This window comes from Xiphias gladius, chromosome 1, assembly GCF_016859285.1.
Source record: "Xiphias gladius isolate SHS-SW01 ecotype Sanya breed wild chromosome 1, ASM1685928v1, whole genome shotgun sequence".
NCBI lineage: Eukaryota > Metazoa > Chordata > Actinopteri > Istiophoriformes > Xiphiidae > Xiphias > Xiphias gladius.
Window position 1 is genome coordinate 26,457,424 of NC_053400.1, and position 21,310 is coordinate 26,478,733.

The 21,310-nt window shown below is 43.8% G+C and overlaps 1 protein-coding gene and 1 long non-coding RNA gene across 7 annotated transcripts in view; one reads left to right on the forward strand and one right to left on the reverse strand.

Moving 5' to 3' along the window:
* On the forward strand, nt 1-20,284 carry sema6dl (sema domain, transmembrane domain (TM), and cytoplasmic domain, (semaphorin) 6D, like). Of its 6 annotated transcripts, none has more exons than XM_040133400.1 (19): nt 1-85; nt 6,523-6,691; nt 7,225-7,336; nt 8,346-8,406; nt 8,614-8,676; nt 8,802-8,903; nt 9,101-9,191; nt 9,417-9,536; nt 9,859-9,947; nt 10,785-11,002; nt 11,107-11,238; nt 11,875-12,030; nt 12,366-12,539; nt 12,933-13,073; nt 13,364-13,441; nt 13,569-13,627; nt 14,214-14,270; nt 16,055-16,296; nt 16,404-20,284. In XM_040133400.1, exons 2-19 carry the CDS (start codon nt 6,571-6,573, stop codon nt 17,538-17,540), a joined length of 3,153 nt encoding a protein of 1,050 aa, XP_039989334.1. In that variant the 5' UTR covers nt 1-85; nt 6,523-6,570; the 3' UTR covers nt 17,541-20,284. The 6 variants fall into 6 exon arrangements, with proteins under 6 accessions (XP_039989334.1, XP_039989351.1, XP_039989368.1 ...); XM_040133409.1 differs by lacking the exon at nt 1-85 and adding an exon at nt 948-1,029; XM_040133444.1 differs by lacking the exon at nt 1-85 and adding an exon at nt 14,797-14,979 and having other exon boundaries at nt 6,549-6,691.
* Nucleotides 10,904-21,310, reverse strand: part of LOC120793405 — a 23,053-nt gene continuing 12,646 nt past the window's right edge. The window contains exons 2-3 of the long non-coding RNA XR_005707974.1: nt 13,359-13,458; nt 10,904-11,016 (exon numbers count right to left, since the gene is read on the reverse strand). This is a non-coding gene — a long non-coding RNA (uncharacterized LOC120793405). The remainder of the gene's footprint in view (nt 11,017-13,358; nt 13,459-21,310) is intronic.

Here is a 21,310-nt window from a genome sequence, read left to right on the forward strand (position 1 = left end):
GCCAGGAGAAGTTGATTCACTACGCGCACAATATTTTCTTGGATTACGGCAACAAAAAGGATACAAAATAAGCTATTCAGATGAGGTGAGTTCCTTGCAGCAACGTGGATATACTTTGCTGCGCCGCATTACGCAGTGAAAGTCGAGGGGAAAACTAGACAGGAGAAGTCTTTTTCTGGGAAAACAAAATATTTCTTCTGACCACGTCGCTACGCTGCTCTGCAAAACTGATGGTTACAGGACAGAAATAGTTCAGGACTTTTTTTTTTTTACTTATGCTCCGGTCCAATATACTATTCATTCATTCCTCTTAAGACTGGCAACATTTATCTGTCCAGCTCGGAAGCGCCTCTCCGCCGCTAATATAGAGGAGCAAGAGGGAATCCACCAAATCTAATTTATCTACTCACGTCCCGTTGAAATCTTTATCGGGCCGTATAAGTTCTGCATCGCACCATTAAACCAATTTATTGCATGATTGAGTCCAAAGTTACGCGAGCGTCGTCTGTTAGGACGAACAAGCGCAGAAAAAAAGAGTTGGGCGCAGATGTAGTAATTGTTTACTCCGGTGCATATGTGCTGTAATGGAGCGTCCGTCAGTCCACACGCCCGCTATTATTTTAAATCAGGGATTGTACACAAAGTCGGCAGCGCGGCGCACTCGGGATAACATGTCGTTAATGTTTGTGCCTTTTCCCTCTGGTTTCCAAAGTTAATAGTAGTGGAAGGGGGGCCGGTGTATTGGCGTGTGAGGGAGGGGGCCGTGCGGTCGTGGCAGAGCTTTGAAGATCAGTCATCGGAGCGCAGGGGCCCGGGGACGGAGACAGAGCAGGCAGTATCAAAATGCTCTTTATGTGGCGAGCGGAGCTGAGATCTGTGCGCAACTGGATAAAAGGGAGACGTGGGGTCCGGATGGAGCGTTAAATAACAGGAATATTCCTCGCTGGGTGTTTTCTCTTAAATGGATTACCAAAGGAGTATGACATTCAGTCGGATTGCCCAATTCGTGCGTGAATTCGGATACTCAAGGTAGGTGCCCTCGGTGATTTTTAATTATCGATACAGAGCATTTTTAGGGGTACACCCCCCTGAGTTGTACAACCAAGATCGATCTGGGATTGAGAAAGGGCATATCACTACTGGCTTCTATTCCATCCGGAGAGCCACTTTGTGAACTGAATCTATAAACATTTCAAAGTAGAATGTAGCAATTTCTTTAAAAGAGAGATGTGCTTAATATAGATGATGACTGACCAACAGTGAAATCAGAGCCACGCCATTGTAGTCGCTAGGCACACAAGTGTCCCTTTTTGCCACAGTTTCTGTTACAATAGCTCATCTCTATTGTGAATTGTTCCGAGTAGAGTTAAATGATTGAAGTCACGAATTAAAGTGTCTTCCGCAATTCGGCTTCACAAAAACCAACTTGACATAAATAGAACCTGCACATTATCGGACGGACCATGCTGGCAAACGCAGTATTATACAATAACAGGCGGGTAGTATGGGCAGTTTGACTCAAAGGTTGTTGACTACTCATTTCCATGGCGCTTTCGTCCTATTTAATGTTTTCCGAAATTCATTATGATACTCTTATATTGTATAACACATTGGAGAAGCGCTCGTAACCGCTTTGGAGGCAGAGCTGCACGGAAGCCCAGCCCTGTGCATGCATTAAGTGCTGTGGAGGCAGTTAAACGCAGCCCCATCACTGTTGTCACTCCATCGCTATCCCCCCGCGTCTTTGTTGTCTTTTGTATTAGTCCTACATGTGGACTAAAGGGGTCTGAAAAGATTTACCACGGATAAAACTTGAATGCCTTTACGCCCCGGTCCGCACAATGCCAGCATTAGAGCCCAGGCTGCTGCGTGGATTGTGTGCGCAAAAGAGGAGCGGAAGATCTCCCAAGCAAAACTTGAAAAAAATTACCAGCGAATGAAGGAAAAGAAACAGAAGAATAATAAGAAAGAGGGATCATCAGACTGGTCAATTTGTTTAATATGGAGGGATTTAAGTGTGAGAGTTACAGCAATTTTAGGGTTTGTTCTGTGGTATCTCATTATTTAAGAAAATCGGACAAATGAAGTACATGTGCACAAAAGAGACAGACCAAATGAGCTCATTCTTAAATTGTCAAAATAGACTCACCTGGTGTGCTAAATTAATTTAAGCAAGGGCAAGGTAAAAGTGGACCCTCTTATTAAATTTTTGTTTTCCTGGGGTCACAATTTTATAGGCACTACTCCCTCAAACCAGTACAGTCCCTTTACAAAAAGAAAGACATGGTCAATTTGTTTCAAAACATACACCAGATGCGTGCATTTCCTTGAAAATCTGGAGTGTCTGAGCTCTGCCACAGGGATAGGAGAAGCCCAGCTTAGTTACTGAAACCACACACTTAATATTGGCAGGAGCACCAGACTCCAGCCAGGTCAAACATCAGAACCAGTTATGGGTTCGTTGACAGCACAGCTGGCTGGTGTGTCTCGCTTCGCCTCACTGGCCATGGGGTCAGAACTCAGTGACCAAAACGACCACCGTTAACCTCCACTACAGCCAGCTGTAACCCCGGAACAACTGCCATTAAACCATACAGTGATCAGTGTTAACCCTTTACAGCCTCATTGTTTCCCTAAACTGCTGCATGGAAATCATATTGTTCAATTCTCATTTGGTTGACTGATAAATGTTTGACCCCGTGTGCAGGATTTGGATTCAAGATGTTTATGTAGTATGCTGTATTCCTCAGAACCCCCTTTTTAGGAGCCCCAGAACAGCTCTCCTGCGTGTCGGCCCTCTGACCGGGGGTGGGGCTCTATTGTGTTGACTTGCCCAAAGCCCCTTTTGTTTCTTGGTCACACCTGCAGCTCTGCCCCTTTGTGCTCTACTATTGCAGAACTACTGCTGGGAACAGCCTTTCTCCTGTTTCACTCTTCCTCTCGCCAAGGTAGAGAAGAAAGGGAGGGAAGCACGGTTTAGGGTGGCAAAGCCCTCTCCTCCTGCCAAACCTCTGAAGCAACAAGTCCAACCAAGCCCCTCAGAAATGGTCCTTTAGGGTAGTGGTTATTACTGAAGTGGGAAAAGAAGTAGTAATCATTTCTGGACCCGTGTAGTGGCTGCTCTAATCATCTGGCTGACTCACTGTCCTGTGTGGCTGCATCTTGATTACTTTCTCAGAGCCACAGCTGAGAGCCGAGACAACCATGTTATAGGACATATCCAGTTTTGGACACGGACAGGCACGCATACTTACACATGGATTTAGACACACGTACACCAAGTGTGAAGAGAGAAATGCCTGAAACGGAACTCCCTGGCTATCTGATTTCCTGTGCTGTTAAATTTACAGCTCAGTATGGTGCAAGAAGACGAGTCAGGCAGCCTGAAGCAGCAGGCATTGTTCCTCTGGGCTTACATCCACCCATCGCACGCACACACAATTTACGAAACCTCACGCACCACTGTTGTTTGCCATCCTTTTATTAGCCTCAATTCCCCCCAATAGGACTTCCCTGCAAAAACACAACCATTCTCTGTTACAGTTGAGAAGAGGTTATGGTTGACATACACCAGTGAAAGCACAGCTGAAAGGAAAATATGTGTTAATCTGTCATTTTAAGCTTGAAGCACTAAATCTTCAGCTGAAACTACTAGATTTGGGCTGCAGACCCCTACACCCACCATCGGTAGAAATACTATTCCGCCAGACCTCCTCCCCCTCTCCCCTCCCCGTGTTTAACACCATGGACCCGAGCCAACAACATCAGCAGGGAAAGTGCGTGGTTGTAGGACATTGAAAAGCCTGTAATAACAGAGGTAGAGTGAGGCAAGGCTGAATGGCACTGAGTTGCGTGACAAGCCCAGCGTTTCTGGGCTTGTTGAGGCCTACGTGTGCATGCACACACACACACACACACACACACACACGCCCACACACACAGTCACACACATACTGGAGGGCAGGAACTAGAGAGCGCAAATAGTCAATAGAAAACATGCTGGGCTCACTAGAGATTGAGGAGTAATTTTAGATTGCTGACCTCTGAATGTCTTCTGTTTCTGTTTTACATTAAAGTTTCTGAGGAAACCCTTCGCCTCTGCAGTACGGCTATTACCATGCAAGGGATCATGAGCGAAGGGAGCCGAGCTTCTGCCTCTGGTTGGAGTGTTTTTCTCCGGAATTGTTTAGTGAGGGAAAATGGCAGGAAAAAGTGCTCTGGATGTGTGTGAAGAGGCGATATAGAGCAGGACTCTAAAGTCTGACAACCAAGGAAATGATTTACCTGTGAACATAGCCACGTTTGGGCTAGAAGCACAGCCTGCAGCCTGTATGATAGCACTATAGAATTGAAATGCAAGCTGGGTTTATTTACCTTTCATAGCTCCTCGTTTTTTTTCTATTGTTGTGCATTAGGTATCTATTCCTGTCCCAGCCTTCTCCTACAAACTCCGCAATTTATTGCTCGGGTTATAAAACAGCACATTTCTTTGTGTGAGAGCGTCTGAACCAGGTAGTAAAAAAATTGCTGCAATGCTTTTAAGGAACACCACTGTCTCTCTTTGCAGAGCCGTAACATCACTTCTTGTTTAGATTAAGCTGATGACAGTTGTTTTTCTGTATAGATCTGGGAGCATGTGTGCATAGATCTGTAGATCGTTTGTGTCCAGAGATTCATTTGTATCTAGATTAGAGTATAGCGACTGCTCCAGCATCATTGATGTTTGTAGTTATTGAAAGAGAAAGAGATCTTTTGGCCCTCATACAATCTTTTTATTTTTTCAAAACATCAAACCCATAATTTAACTATTAAGTGGACTAATTGAGATGAAGTGCCGTCTTATCCAGGCCTTGCATTACTCAGTCATAATGACATTGCTTTTTCAAAGGCCCCAGTATCCCGCAGAATACTGAATAGCCATGATTACATGCCGTTGATGACTAAAACACACCGGCATTACTCTGATTCCATCTCACCACCACTTCCATCCTTTTTTCTGAAACATCATCATACAGTAACTGTTCAGAGCTAAATTGGGTTATTAGTGTCCGGTAAAAACGCTGCACGCTTTATATCAGCATGTAGGGATAAAGGCTGTCTGGCCAGTTCATATGTTATGTAATCCACATACACTGGCTGACATGCTTATGTATATGGTTGCTGTCAGGTAAACACCTCACAATGCCTGATTTTTTACTTGACGACCATGTGTATTATGGCTAATTTAGTGTTTTAAACTAAGAGTTTGGAAATACTTTTAAAGCCAGAGGTTCTTCAAAAATGTCCAGCCTATGAGAAGATGAAATCGACCAGATTTTGAGCTACAGAGTTCTCACATGGATACAGTAATGTGGTAAAGTCCACAAGAGATTGCCTTTGCTGGCCACTGATCTGCCATGCTTCCTGTGTGGATCAATCAAAGCACTAATGGCTTGGCAGGCAGGGCTCACAGACAGCACTGGAGCAGGTGTACTTTGGGGCTAATTGAAAAATTAGTCAATACTGTGTGTGTGTTGGTGCGCACACACACGCGTCAGTCTTTGCACTACACCATTTGAAAGAGTGATTATGTATGTGAAGCCCTGTGTATGTGTGTGTTAGTGTTTCCCAGTGTGCTCCCAGCTAATCCATCCCTCTGCCTGTGTGACGTCTCCCGGTAAATTGTTTATATCCGTTCAGGCTTTGCCTGCATGAATAATTTGTTTGCCTTATAAATATTTGAACGTACACCGATCATTAATATGCACAGACACAGTCTGTCTCTAAAGCACTTTTCCACACACTAACATACACATTGAACCCCTGCCACTCCCACAATAAATTATTACCAATGTCGTTGTTGGTGTATCATGTCTACAATCAGAATATTGTACAAACTATTATCCACAAAAATGATTACTGTGTCAAAACAACTGCGCGACTAGGTCCTCCTAACACAAAGATGAGTGAATCATTGCATTAAAGCACACCATCCCCAAAGAGAGGCTGGAGCAATAACAGCCAACAGAGCGCTAATAGAAGTCAGCTAAGGTCAGAGCAGAGGCTACACGAGTGATGGTGATGAAGTTGCAATGTGCTGATTAGTGTTGAGCCTGGCCCAGTACAAACCAATTGAGGCACAGATGTACAGAGACAGCAGGACTGCCACGTTTCTAACAGAGTGGACTTCCGCTCCATCCAACACACACACCAAGACACCCCACCGGTCTGTTGGCTGACCTTCCCTCAGACAGCAGATGCAAGGGAGAGGTAGAGGGGGAAACGCCAAGCACTGCCACTGAAAGCTCAGTCATCAATAAGCCGCAGAAGGCATTATGTGAGCATTAGGTTTGTATTTTATTGGCTTAGAAAACAAAAAAAGGAATTCTTCACTGCGGAAATCATACTTTTTTCATTGTTTTAAGTTTAACAAAGGGTTTGGAATTGGCTCATAAGACTGGAGTTTGCAGCAGTAGGTGAAATATAACATGAAATGTATTACATGTTAAGCAACAAAAGGATGCATTTTGTGTGTGTTTACAGGTAACGACTCCACTAGTGTGAAACAGGAAGTGTCGTCTGTGAGCAGCCATGGGCCAGAGAGCTGCGCTTCTGCTCAGTGAGCTGCTGCTGCTGCTGACAGCTTCGCGCACTCTCCTCGCAGTCAGCTTCCCCGAGGACACCATACCCCTCGATGTCGTTGACGCACACTGTGAGTACGCGCGCAGAGATTGCGATTACTGCAACATCACTGAAAAACTCAACAACTATCCTTTATATGCGCTTTTTCCTCACACAAGTTGCTGTGTTGTTAGGCGTAATACACAGGGAAGGAAGACAAATACCGGCAGCCTCCTACTTCTAGTCATGTCAGCAGTTCAGACACTAGCATTCAGTATCCATAGTAATAAAATCAATGTGTACGGGCAGTTGTAGCATTAAGTGGATTTCATCTTCATCTCTGTAATGTGCAGGAAGAACAGAGAGATGTGCTGACATAGGCAGCCATTATCTCACGCACAAACACAAAGTAATGACACGGATATAATTATGTACAGAATATACAGGAGATATTTGTACTGTAGCATTACTAATAATTACAGGAGGGCTTGTGTAAAGCACATACACAGCATGTCTAATCAGTACAGCTGAGTTCCATGTAGCGTGAGTGTGGCTTTTCTGTGCAAGAGCGTCCGCTTCTACCACGAGATTCGCATCAACAGTGTGTGTGTGATGTCTTCACAGTTTCACGGAGGTACCCTGTGTTCAGAGGCAGGCCCTCTGGCAACGAGTCACAGCATCGCCTTGACTTTCAGCTGATGACAAAGATACAGGACACCCTGTTCATCGCTGGCAGGTAAACTCAACACACACACACACACATACACACTATCTCTTTCTCTCTCTCTTTCTCTTTCACACATCCCCCACACCAATATACTTAGTCACTCCTTGGCAGGTAAACAGTGGCATAAGGGGGGGTAAAAAGCTCTTAGTGTTATTGGATCTTTGGCTTCTAGTCCTGCATCTGATGTATATGGCCAGTATTGATCCAGGAAAGGTGTCTATCATCCCGACCTGACGCTCCGTCAGGGATTTCTTGGCATCTTTACATGTCTTTTTGTTATTTATGGGTACTGAGATTAATCTGACTGCCAGCACTAATATTGTAGCAGGAAATCACTCTGACATCTACAGTATAAAACTCCCAGCTCTGGAGCCCCTGCAATCACCGCCACATGTATCACTGTTGTCAGGTGGATCCCTCCTATTGCCAGTTTTGGGTAGTTACATGTGTTGACTGAGAGTGAAGCAAAATGTTCTTCTCTCGATAAAAATTTGATCCCCATTGGTGTTTGTCATGAAAAATGGTATAGCAAAGAGGATATTCAGGTTTTCATGTAACAGCCAGTTGTATAAATCACAAAATTCACTATGTATTAACTCTGCAATAATGCAGAAATTCGAACAAGTTAAATTTCAGTCTCATCATTTTAAGTTTTTACTAGTTTTGACAGAGTTTTCAAAAAGGAAAAGATTGCTTTAAACTAATTTCACTTATATTTTATATTACCACAAACCAAAAATCTGTGTTTTTTCCCACTGCCAGATGAAGCTGAAACCGTATTTCTCAGTAATTAATAAAACCATGCAAATGAGCTGCTGATTATGCACCAGTTCCTCTAAGAATGTAAAGAAAAACTAGAAATGGCCAAACCATATAGAGAATGTGTTGAAAGTTCCTCAGATTTTTATTTTCAAAACAGAAAAACTGAAAATGATGACCCCTGATTATATTTCATATAAGAGTATTCCTGGCTGTGCTGTGTCACTGAGTTGTGTGTTGTGTTGTCGTCTGTCCACAGAGATCAGGTGTACCTAGTCAGTCTGAGAGAATCCTACAGAAATGAGATCATTCCTTACCGGGTAAGATTCTCTCCACAAGCTGCTCTCTCAATCCACAAACACTAAAAGGGCTCTATAGAAAAATACAGAGCCATTCATCACAAACTGGACAGGTGGTAAAATGAGAGAGTGGAAAAGGGAGGACTGTGTGTGAGTGTGCCTGTGGAAGCGTATGTGTGTATTTAGTGTGCTGTGCAAGTGTCTAATGCTCCATATTGCTTTTTACAGAAGCTAACATGGCGATCGGGCCAAGCTGACAGAGAGATGTGTGCCGTCAAGGGAAAACACAGAGTACGTCTAAAAAAATAATTCACCTCATACGTTTTGTTTTATGTTCCACCACACGGGCAGAGACTGTGAGCTGAGAAGCTGGCTGCCTCTCAAAACGCTATGCAATGTCATCTGTCTGTTTTCAGGACGAGTGCCACAACTTCATCAAAGTACTGGTTCCCAGAAACGATGACCTGGTATTCATCTGTGGTACCAACGGTTTCAACCCGATGTGCAGATACTACAGGGTCAGTGTCCTGTGCCAGAGCCTGCCATGGCATTTTCATAAGTTAAAGGTTGCATACCCAGATGTGCACAAAGGCGCACACGCACGGACACACGCACACACACACACACACAAAATCTGGGCTACTTTTGTGAAAATGTCCTTAAAGTAATTTGGGTAACAGACTTTAATGTTTGGGTGACTGTTGTGTTCCTTCAGCTGGATAACCTAGAGTTGGATGGAGAAGAGATCAACGGACTGGCACGGTGCCCATTTGACTCCAAGCAAACCAACGTTGCCCTTTTCGCTGGTGAGGGTCAAACACACATCCACCCACACACAGTGTTGCTGAAGAAGAAGTAATGTGTTCATACTTATGCCCTCATTATCACCTCTGTGTTTTTGCCACAGTAAAACTGTGCCTGCAGCGATAACAACTCAGCCAATTAAGCCTTATAAAAGACGAGAAACAACAAAGCACCAAAGAGCAGTGTATCCTAGTTTTAGGTGACTGTGCTCCTTGTTTTGTTTTTAGAAGGGAAGCTCTATTCTGCCACTGTAGCTGACTTCCAGGCGAGTGATTCCGTCATCTATCGCAGTATGGGTGATGGATCAGCCTTGAGGACTATCAAATATGACTCCAAATGGCTGAAAGGTAAGCGGATGCCTCTTCATCTCACTCAATCTGTATTTCTCTCTCACCTTGCTTTCCTAGAGATACACGTCCACCTGCCACTAAGATACACGTCTACTTGCCACCACGTATGTATGTACGTTGCTGTCAGAGCAGTTTTTGGAGTGATACAGAGCTCTCCCCCCTTGCGAAGCTCCGTGGGGATATGGCCTGTTCTCTCCCAGGCAATCTAGGTCACCCCCAGTCATATACAGCCTTGTACAAATCCCTGAAATATTCAACATGCACAGTGGTGGTGACGGTGCAGAAATATATTTCAACTCTTCCTCTGTCTCTCCCTCAGAACCTCATTTCCTGCACGCAGCAGAGTATGGGAATTATGTGTATTTTTTCTACCGCGAGATTGCAGTGGAGCACAGCAATCTGGGCAAGGTAAGACATTGCACTTGCCATTTATAATGCTTTATTGAACATTTTCCACACAGATACGGGATGCAGGCCTTTATAAAAAATAAAAAAAAAAGCTTACACCACCTTCAGTGCATTCATTTCTGCCACAAATGGCCCTAGTAGTAATGGGGTCCATGCAGGCAATGACAGTATGTCGCATTAGAATACATGAGAAAAAAACAGCCAATGTTTGCTGGGAATGTTCTGCTAATGTAAAACCATTACACAGTGAGAGGATTTCTCACCCATAGATTGCACACAGAGTGTGTTTTTCTCTCCCTACGACACACACATACATGCTGAAGGCATTAGGATGTGCAATGTTCGGGGCCAACTTCAGATTTGACCATGCCTCATCCCTGAGCTGGTCCGGCCGAACTGCAGAAAGCCAGCATCCTCCATCAGCCACCAGCTAATAAATATTTCAACCCTACTAATGCTGGGATGACACCTGGCCTCTGATGGAGGTTTGCACTGGTAAATTATTGAAACTGTCTAAGCCAACTGCTTCACACACTTCATTTATACTCTATGCCTTGGTAAGATGTGCAATCAAATACACATTCACATGGTGCTCCATTAGGCCAGTCAAGGACATTAGATGTGTTTGTTTTTCAACTGTTTGCTCCAGTCAGGGGGAACAATCTCCACACACAAAGTTAAAAATGAGAGTGTGTGTTTGTTAAGTCGTCTGTGCTGAGTTGCTACAGGATGGAGAGATTCATTATTCAGTGTGTTGAAGTGTTTTTAGTGACGTTCACTCAGCTGCCTTCCTCTTCCACCCGCTTCTGTCCTCTCTTAAACCCCTGCTCCTCGCAGGTTGTGTATTCTCGTGTGGCCCGGATCTGTAAGAATGACGTTGGTGGGTCACAGCGGGTGCTGGAGAAACACTGGACATCTTTTGTGAAGGCGAGGCTGAACTGCTCTGTGCCAGGAGAGTCCTTCTTCTACTTTGATGTGCTTCAGTCCATCACTGATATAATTAACATCAACGGAGTTCCCTCGGTGGTGGGTGTGTTTACCACGCAGATGAACAGGTGAGCCATGGCTGCTGTTAGTTGTTGGATGAACCAATGCAGAGGACAGAAATAAGAAATTTAGAAGTCAAACATGGACATTACATTCGTATTCTTCTCCACAGTATCCCTGGGTCAGCAGTGTGTGCCTTTTCCATGGCCGACATAGAGAAAGTATTCTGGGGTCGATTCAAAGAGCAGAAGACTCCCGACTCTGTGTGGACTCCATATCCAGAGGAGAAGCTGCCCAAACCTCGGTAAGGACTATGTCCTACTTCCAAACCCTCTAAAAGCATCCAGAGCCAAGAAGGCAAAAAATACCCCACCAATTTAGAGAAGAGTCTTAATCTATAAATTCAGATGTTAAACAGGGCTCTCTTTGTCTTCCTTTGACCAGGTGGCACTTGACTAAGCAGCTGTTTGCCCCATGTCATCTTTCCCCTTTTTTTAAACCTTCTTTGTCCAGGTTAAGCCCAATGAAATCAAATCTTTTCCACTAGTAAGAGACCAGGTTATTAGCTTTGTCCCAGCACACACATTCACCATCTGCTGATTATTAAATAATTAATTTGGTATAATTAGACATGTTGCATATTTAACCTGTTTACAGTCAGCACGTATATTTGTAGCTCTGCCCTATGTCAAAAACACAAAGTCCACCAAGCACCTCATTACCCCGATAAATCATTGATGGAGTATAACCATGCATATGTATATTTTATGTTTCCAGCTGAGGTCTTTTTGTGATCCTAGTAAGCACCTGCTCCTCTCCCGCACCCTCTTGTTGCACTTTCCCTCCATTTCCATACACATTATTATTACTCTCTGGTGTGTGATCGTATGGGCTGATCTTTGACCTTTTGCCCTGTGCGTGTGTGCACCCTCCATCCTAGACCCGGGTGCTGTGCAGGTCACGGTCCAGCTGCATCCTTTAAGAACTCCATCGAATTCCCGGATGATACCCTGCAGTTCATCAAGTCCCACCCCCTCATGGATACAGCCGTGCCTTCCATTGGGGATGAGCCTTGGTTCACCAAGACACGTGTCAGGTAAATGGAGAAATGGGTGTCTATGCCAGTGCCAGTGCAACACCTGAGTTTTGGAACTGATTTTTTTTTCTGAATGCCTTACTTTGAGGAATACAAGCATATTTTCCTACAAAGGCCCTTTTTCGTTTAACAAAATTTGCCTAATTTCCCCCCTTTGTATCAGTTTGTAACCACAAGCAGCTCTACAGGAACTTTGCTGAAATAAAATAGTGTAAAAGTTGTAATCTGAATAAGAATAAGTAAACATGACTAAGAATCTGACTAAGATTTTGATGTAAACTTTCAGTCATCAATGCAATTAATGAGTAACACATGCCTCTCTGCTGTGTGTAAAGGTACAGGCTGACCGCGCTGGCTGTGGACAATGAAGCAGGACCCCACAAGAACTACACAGTGGTGTTTATCGGGGCTGAGTCGGGTGTTGTCCTCAAGGTTTTGGCCAAGACCACCTCCCTGTCCCTGAATGACAGCCTGTTGCTGGAGGAGATAGATGTCTTCAACAGGGCCAAGTAGGGATACAAGTGCTTTTCACCCTCTCTCTGTCTGCCTCTGTTCTCTTTTTCTCTTTCCTGTCTGTCTGCTGGCTACGGAGTCAGCAAATCTTAAAGTGAAGCTTCCTGGCACAGATGTCAGTGTTTGTTTGCTTCCTGTCTAATCACAGTGCATGTGTGATTGTTTTTATTCTATTTATTTATTTATTTTTGCTTTCATAGATGTGAAAATGCACGCTGCCGCGTGTCAGAGGTTAAAGTCCTATTGTTTTTACAGTTTTTTACGGTCCTAATGGTAAAAAATGCTTTATCTGACCTCTCCACTTAACAAGTGACTAAGTCTGCTGAGACTGAACAATAGACAGATTTATCTGATAAACCTCTGATCATGTTTCTCTTTTCCCTTTCCAGGTGCCTTTCTAACCGTGAGGATGACAAGCGTGTCCTCTCGCTGCACGTGGACAAAGACAAACACAGCCTGTATGTTGCCTTTTCAAGCTGTGTCATCCGTATTCCCCTGAGTCGCTGTGAAAGGCATTCCTCCTGCCACAAGTAAGTGATGTGCTAATGCGCACGGTGGGGGTTAAAATGTGATTGGTGCAACCGGTCATAGGTTTGTGACTTTAGTGTGACTTCAGTAAATGTCATAAAGGGATTGATAACAGGTTCCCCTTATGCCTTGTGGTTAATGTTCAGTCAGTCACAAATGATTACATTGCACTTGCCAGAATGATTAAACCTGGTGTTCTGATGGTGTGTGTGTGTGTGTGTGTGTGTGTGTGTGTGTGTGTGTGTGTGTGTGTGTGTGTGTGTGTGTGTGTACATGTTTTTGTGTACCCCAGGTCCTGTATTGCATCAAGGGATCCTTATTGTGGCTGGAAACCTCATGGAGCCTGTGAGAGGATACAGCCTGGTGTTTTGTAAGTTCAGGCCCCACCTGCAATATGGAGTAAAAATATTACAGATGAGAAAATGAGATAAAAAGCATTTTTTGCAGTTTTTTGATTAATCTCTCTGTTTATCGGTCTCATTTTCTCTCTCTTTCAGAACTGGATATGAGCAGGACGTTGAATTTGGGAACACAGCCCACCTTGGAGACTGTCACGGTACGAATCTCATCTCCATGCCATGCCATCTATCCTAAGACACATACATACACACACAGAGATACACACACATTGACACACACATGTACGCAAATGAAACACAAACTCATCTCCACACACACCATGAGTCTGCACACTCACACCAGTAACCACTCCAGTAACTTGCCCCTACATAAGTCTATGTGCAGTATTAACACACACATCTACATACAGTACATGGCCACCTGTAACTAATGCTGCCTACTAGGCAGAAACATGGACATGTACAATCAAGGGTCATGCTCAGCTGGTGCAAATGGTAGAGGTCTTAAGATAGCTGTTGGCCAGAAAATGTGCCTTTACTGATTTTACTTGAAAATGTCTGCCCCTTCGTTTGTACCAACTAAACATGACCCAGGCTGAACCTCAGTATTGATAAGAACCAGAGGGCCTCCAGTGAGAAAAGGACACTGTTAGAGAGTGCTTTATATCTTTATTATTAATCCCAGTAAACTGCACTCTTAGTGTCTCTTAGGGACTTTATTATTTTTTAGTTTTTATTTCTGAATTCCCTTATACTGATTTCTTGTGCTTTTAATTCTTTTAGCGTTTTTGGGCACTACTTCAGCGCCAGATTACAAATCATTTGGCGACCCTACCTCTGGTTAGTTTGATCTTTTACTCAAATGGTTTCTTTCTTTGAGTTCAGCATCTCCAACCCTGTCTTTCCGCCACTGCCACCATTCATCTTTTCTTACCCAACACCTCCTGAATGCTAGTGTCACCTGCTTCATTTTCATCGTCACAAATGACAGATCCTCGGGGCGACATCAGTGCTCTATTTCAGCACAGATTCACTTCCTCCTTTTCACTCATCACTTCGTCCTACCTCTTGCATGCCCAACTACCATCCTTTGGCATCCTTACTGTTGTGTACCAACTCCTCTTTGATCCTCAGTATCCTCTCTTTTTTCCCCATCCAAATTGTCTAAACAAAAATGTACTTTCATTGGTCTGTGAATGTGAAAACACAACATTTTGTTAAAGTTTAACTATGATAAGGTTTATTTATTATTTGTTTGGACACTAACCTTAAAAATTACACATTTCATATGCCTACTAAATGGGACGATAACAGTATGCTTCACCCACGTCTGCAAAGTTTGTTAACAGTTTGTTTGTCACCACAGACATGGAGTTTTCATCAGCGCCAGTCACTGTCCAGCCCAGTGGGCCCATACACCCCCCAGTACTCATACCCACTCAAAGCCCCAGTTCTGGGCCTGGTCCAGAGCTCTACGGCTCAGGCTTTGTGCTGCAGGATGACCCAGCCACCTCCCATTCTTTAGACTCTATCCCAGGGGGCCAAGAGGGTAAGGCCCGCAGGGAGGCAGCCAGCATGCTGCATTGAGCCTGATCTGATAGCTGCCCACAACTGTCACTAAGCCACACAAATGTGAATCTACATGTAGGCTTACATATGCAAAGCCACACATGCACAAAATGGCAACTATTTAGGGTTTTTATTAGATGACATGGCAGATTTTACTTTCGTCTTCCTTTTTCAAATAGACAATTTCATACATAATTTATGTTGCTATGCATATTTTTATGTTACTACTGTTTTCCTTCTTTTAAGTTGTAATTTTCCTATGTTCTTTATTTCTTTATTTTAAATTATTTATTCCCAGTTTGCTAATCATTAAATCTTACATTCACTGTTTTCATATTGTTTCTTAAAAATCTCTTGTTTTGATTTAGCGTCCGTCTCTGCCAGTATAGTTTTTTTTTAACTCTAGACATAGTAATAGTTTACCCTGGCTGGTAGATCATTGACTGGGCCTACTCTGCCACATCACTATTGTGGCCGCACGGTAGATGACTAACTCTTTCAATGTCTGTGGTTACTAACAAACTTCCAGTAGAGCAGCAGCTATCTCAACACCTGGAAGGCAAACACTGCTTCTCTTTACTATGACCAACTTCCTGCTGGATGATCTCTTGTGCGAAAAGACTGATTTGGTTCTCTATCTCAGATAAGAGTGCACCCCTAACCCTTTGGTACCAGTTAAATGCATGACAAAAAGCCTGTAGCGGAACGTGGATTAAGGCAACACTAAGTCTTAAGTCTCGCACAGCCCTTCTGAACTAACAGCACGACTTCTTATAGATGGTGAAATGGAAATGGGTACCTAACAGCTTCTGCCAATTTTCACCATATTTCTTCTTCATCTGGGTTTCGATTTATAGGGATGTGTCAACATTTAGATAATTTGGTTGTGGGTGACTGGCTACCTTGTATGGGGAGAGGTGTAAAAACAGAAACTCATGCATGGTTGTATTCACACACAAACATGCACATTTCAGCTGTTGAAAGGGGAAGGACGCTTCACTGAGCACTTGGACTCTTGTTACCAGGGGGTTAACCAATGTCTCAATGTTTTGTAGGTGTGTGGGATATCCAGGCAGGTGAGACTAACCAGATGGTCCACATGAACATCCTCATCACCTGCGTGTTTGCTGCTTTTCTCATGGGTGCTCTCCTGGCTGGTTTGATTGTTTTCTGCTATCGAGACTCATTTCTCCGTAAACCAAGACATGTCAACAAGGATGCAGAGTCTGCACCATCCTGCTCTGACTCCACTGGAAGCTTTGTCAAGCTCAATGGCCTCTTTGACAGTCCTGTAAAGGTTAGTAGCTCCAATGATTCTCAAAAGTTTGATGAAAGTCTGGAAGTGATTGAAGAAGGTATGAAACTGTGTCTAATTTTACTCTTTTGATTCTATTGTTTTCTTAGGAGTACCAAACCAACATTGATTCTCCCAAGCTCTACACCAATCTGCTGAGCAATGGCAAAGACCTGAATACACCCAACGGTGATACCAAGACCATGATCCTGCGGGAAGGCTGTCAGCCCCCTGAGCTGGCTGCCCTGCCTACACCCGAGTCCACACCTGTGCTTCAGCAGAAAGGCCTCCAACCCCTCAAAAACCAGTGGGAGAGGGCTCATGGAAAGGTCAGTGGGCCCCGTAAGGAGTCTAACTCATCAGCGACAGCCAAGAGTCCTCAGTTCCTTCCTTCTTCTCCTGCTCCTCCCAACGCCAACTCCCACCACCCTCACCCTGCCCTGGCACACTCCCACATCCCAAGTGCAGTTGTCCTACCCAATGCCACACATGACCACCCTAACCTTGACAGTGGAGATGATACACTGCCGCATACGTCTGAAAAGAAGCCGAAGAACCCCGATTCTAGGGGAAGTAAGAAAGACCAGAAGAGGTCTGTGGACGCCAGAAATACTCTAAACGACCTTTTAAAACACCTCAATGACTCTGTGGCCAACCCGAAGGCCATACTTCAAGAGGGATCAGGGCCCCGCCCGAGGCAACATCTCACACTGGAGCCCATGGAGGAGTTGACTGAAGTACCCCCCAAGGTGCCCAGCCGTGAGGCTTCCCTGTACTCTCCTTCCTCTTCCCTGCCCAGGCACAGCCCCACCAAGAGGGTTGATGTGCCCATGCCCACCACTCCCACCACACCAACAGGCAGCCTGAGTATGGGGGGCACCCTGGAGAGGCAAAGAGGGGCGTACCAACTCCACCGGAGTGCCTCTCACAGGCAGTCCTTATCCACCTCACCAAATGGGGTAACAATGGGGGTGTCTGTGTCTCGCCAACACAGTATGAACAGAGGTAGTTACATGCCCCCAACACCCCCCTCCAGACTTGACTCCCATGCTGGAGTGATGGGAGCAGGAATGCACTCAGCCCACCCATCCTCTGTATCCCGACAGAGCAGCTACAGTGGGCATGGCTCACTTCCTCGCACAGGGCTTAAACGGACCCCATCGCTAAAGCCAGATGTGCCCCCCAAACCCAATGGGTTTTCACCACAGACTCCACAGATGCGAGTGGTCAATAAATACAGTTATTAAAAGAGCATGGACACTTCGTAGTGAGCTCTTGGCCTTGACTGTAGAGCTTTGAGCCCTGAGGGCTTGGGCGGGGGCGCTGTGGATGGGGTAGGGCCTAGTGTGTGTTTGTGTATCGACTTGAGGTGTGTTTCCCCTTTAAATGATATGCACATTCACTCACACTAAAAAGGGAAAATCACACATGTGGCCAAAGATACTCCTTGGGGCTTTTTCGCTCCCTATGTCTCCATCTCCCTCCCTTGTCACGATAGCCACAAGAAATGAACAGTGGGCAGTGGTGAATCTGCTGCTCCCCATTGTATCTGGGCTTGGGTGTCGCCCGCTCCCATATTAGGTACAAGGTTTAGGACACCAGCAGGGGCTGCTACGGTGTCTGTGCATGTGGTACCAGGTAAGAAACAGTGGAATACTTGAAGAATGGGTCTCATTTGTCACTGCCCTTGAGCACTGTCTTCCCACTAATGTGAACTGAACAGAGAGGAGGAGTAGGCCATGCCTTTGTTTGTAAGATTGCTGGGGGCAGAGGAGAGGAACATCAATAATCATAGTGTGCGTGTTGCTTAAGATACATATGACTACGAACTGCTGAATCAGGCAGCAAGCAAACAGAGAAAGCGCAAATGCATGTGTTTGTGTGTCTGTGCTGGTTGGTTGATTGAAAAGCAGGCTTGTGTAGAGGCAGTACACATATTAGGCCTTCACACTTGGTTATCAAGAGTGTTGCCACATGCCAGAGGATGCACCTTAGGACGTGTCTAAGACCTAAGTCACTGTCTTTCATTTCAACAATATTATCTCTTCTCTGGTCTTAGTTGAACCCGTCTGAACTGAGCCTAAACTATATTTTTGTGTCACTCTGTGGTGTTTCTGGTAATTTGGTTAGACTGAGGTTAAGTCGGTCAAGCTGGGTGAATACTGGGACAGGGACTCTGTAACTCACTGGTAAATTTGACAGTACATTTGCTGCTATTGGTTTTAGACATAGGTGTTTGTCTTTGATGCATTTTTTTCTCTACCAGACTGGGATAGACCTGGTACGGGTGTGCAGATCTGTTTGTGTGTGTGAGCGTGTGTTACATTGCAGACAGAGGCCAAGAAGTACAGTTTTGAGCAACCAAACACACTGTTAAAAAATGCTTCTCTCCAGGACCGAAACCTCCCCTAACCTCCAGAGCCCCTTTGTATGAATTATGCTGGTGGTTCAAGAGACTTCTTTCTTTATGTAGCAGTGGTATTAAGAAAAAAGAAAAAAAAAAAAAAAAACATTTCTCATCTCATCTCAACCTATAAATGAATTTTGAACACAATGATTTACCATTATAATGTTTTACTGTTTTATTTAAAGAATTTACCATATGAAACTAAAGCAACACCAATGGTTTAAGTCCATGTATATGAATTAAACATTTCAGGGCACTTCTGTTGTATTAAACTTTTGTTTCCTCTAATAGGAGAATACTAGAATTTTCCTCCTACATTAATCCTATTAAGGGTATATTAAACTGACTATAGAACAATACATGGATGTAACATCTCTGTCATCTGTCGTGCTGTGTTCCCTGTGCAGCTTCCCTGCGAGTGGCCAGTGTACAATCAACACAACATTTACCAATGTGTCCAAATGAGTCATGCTGGGAATGACAAGATCCTGTATATATTTAAATAATATAAATAAGGATTATAAATATTTTTAGGCAAGTGAACCTGAATCTGTGCATTGTGTGCCTTATTCACAAAATGAACTACGACAGTATATAATATTGGCAATGTCAATTGGTCCTCTGTATGTTATTGTCATATACTCTATAAAGAATTTTTATATAAGCAATTTGAATTTCAGTAGGACTTGTGTTGGAAAATCACTACCTAACCTAAACTGAAGTGATGTTGAAACAAATTGACTGAAAAACACTCCACTTGTGAATGGTAGTTATGTACAAAAGGACAGTCACAAAACATTTATTTGGGGTATGAATCAGTTTTTCTCCTTTACTGCCGGTGTTGAAAAGAAGGGTGTTAATCCACCACATAGAGGTGCCATGCAGTGAATGTATTTTCTTGACAGTGGGATGTAGGGTGGTTAGACCTTGCACTGTGGAGCAGTCGGCTCAATGCAGCACATCCTGCCCACAGCCAATGTATTAACACTGTGTTCACATGAAAGCCGTCTGTTGGCATGGGCGGCGGTCACGCAGAATCTGTAAATCCCCAGGATTGCAGTGACAGGAATTGTTTCTATTGGCCAGTAGGGACGACAGGGGGATCCTTTCTCTTAGCAGTGGGTACATTATTTGGGTGATATCTGCAATCTTTTTCAAGTGTCAGTTGCCTGTTTAGCCCAAAGCCACATTTTGTTTACAAGTGATGATTGTATGTAAAGACTTTCTGCCTGTCATCTAACCAGTGTTTGGGCTCTGTTTTCTACTCAACAAATGCACACTGACATCACAAACATACACTCAACATACATTGCTCAACTGCCTTGTACATTGCAATATGAACTGGGTCTTTCTGTTGCAATCTAAATTGAAGCCTTTATATTTCAGTCTGAGCTCTGTGTATGTGCAGATGAACCGGATTTTGTCATGTAATTTTGATTTAAATACTGTGCAACATGGTGATGCAAGGCCAGCTGTATATATTATCTCCAGAGTATTTGAGCGTGTAGATATGTTGTAAAGTTGTACTGTGAATGTGTAAATAATAATGATGGTCTTTGTTTCATGATATTTTTTGTTGATTTTTTTAACACAGCATGTATAGTTGAAATAAAACATTACTGCACAGAAACAAGTCTTGAGGGTTTTTTCATGTTAAAGACATGGAACTTAGCCGGGTTGGGTTTCAAAAGTCAGCTATGTTATGTCGTGTTTCTGGTGTGATACAGCATGATGGAGAGCTGAATCTGACCTTGGTGCCTTGTGAATCCATTCTAAGACCCATGAGACTTGTTTAGACATTAAGAGTCTGCAATGATTAAGAGCTTCAAAGTATTTTTAGAACTGGGTTGTTTTGAAGTTTGACGCCAGTAGAGAGTCAACCACACCAGATAGCATGTGGGAAAGTTTCCAAAGTAGTATGTTCCTGTAGACACCAAACATCTGGACTAACTACTGCTCAGGGCACAAGATCTAAGCCACCAATGAGCTGTGGAGGAATGCACACACACTAGCACTTGTATATAGAAACATTTAGATGCATTCAGCATAAACTCCAGGGCATGATGTTATGCACAGATAGGGCTGTGATAAGATTAGCTGTCAACAACAAAGAATAAAAGCGTGATGGTTGGATGAAGGATAATCACTTTTCATGTGTTTCTGATTAGCAGAATGGAAAATAATTAGTGAGGAATGAGTAACGACCACTCACTCCCCTCTCAAAAAGACAATCATGCACATACAATCACTACAGCACATGTGCTTCACATGCTTTAGTACTGAACTTCTCATAGGCATTCTCACACAAATACACAAACAAGCAGAAAAATACGATGTGAAAACGGAATTTAGTGTAAAACATGACAACTGGAATGCAGATGCATCTGTCCAAACTGTTTCAAGTCAACCACGGCATGTCACGGTGGCCTAGTGGTCTATAAATACATACCACATAACGTAAACATCTCAAGTTTGAAACCATTTGGGGACCTTTGTTGCATGTCATCTCCCCTTTTTCTCTCCCCTAACATTTCCTGTAAGCCTCTTCACTGTTTACCATCAAATAAAGTAAAGTGGGCGTAACATAATCTTAAAAAACATCACAAACAA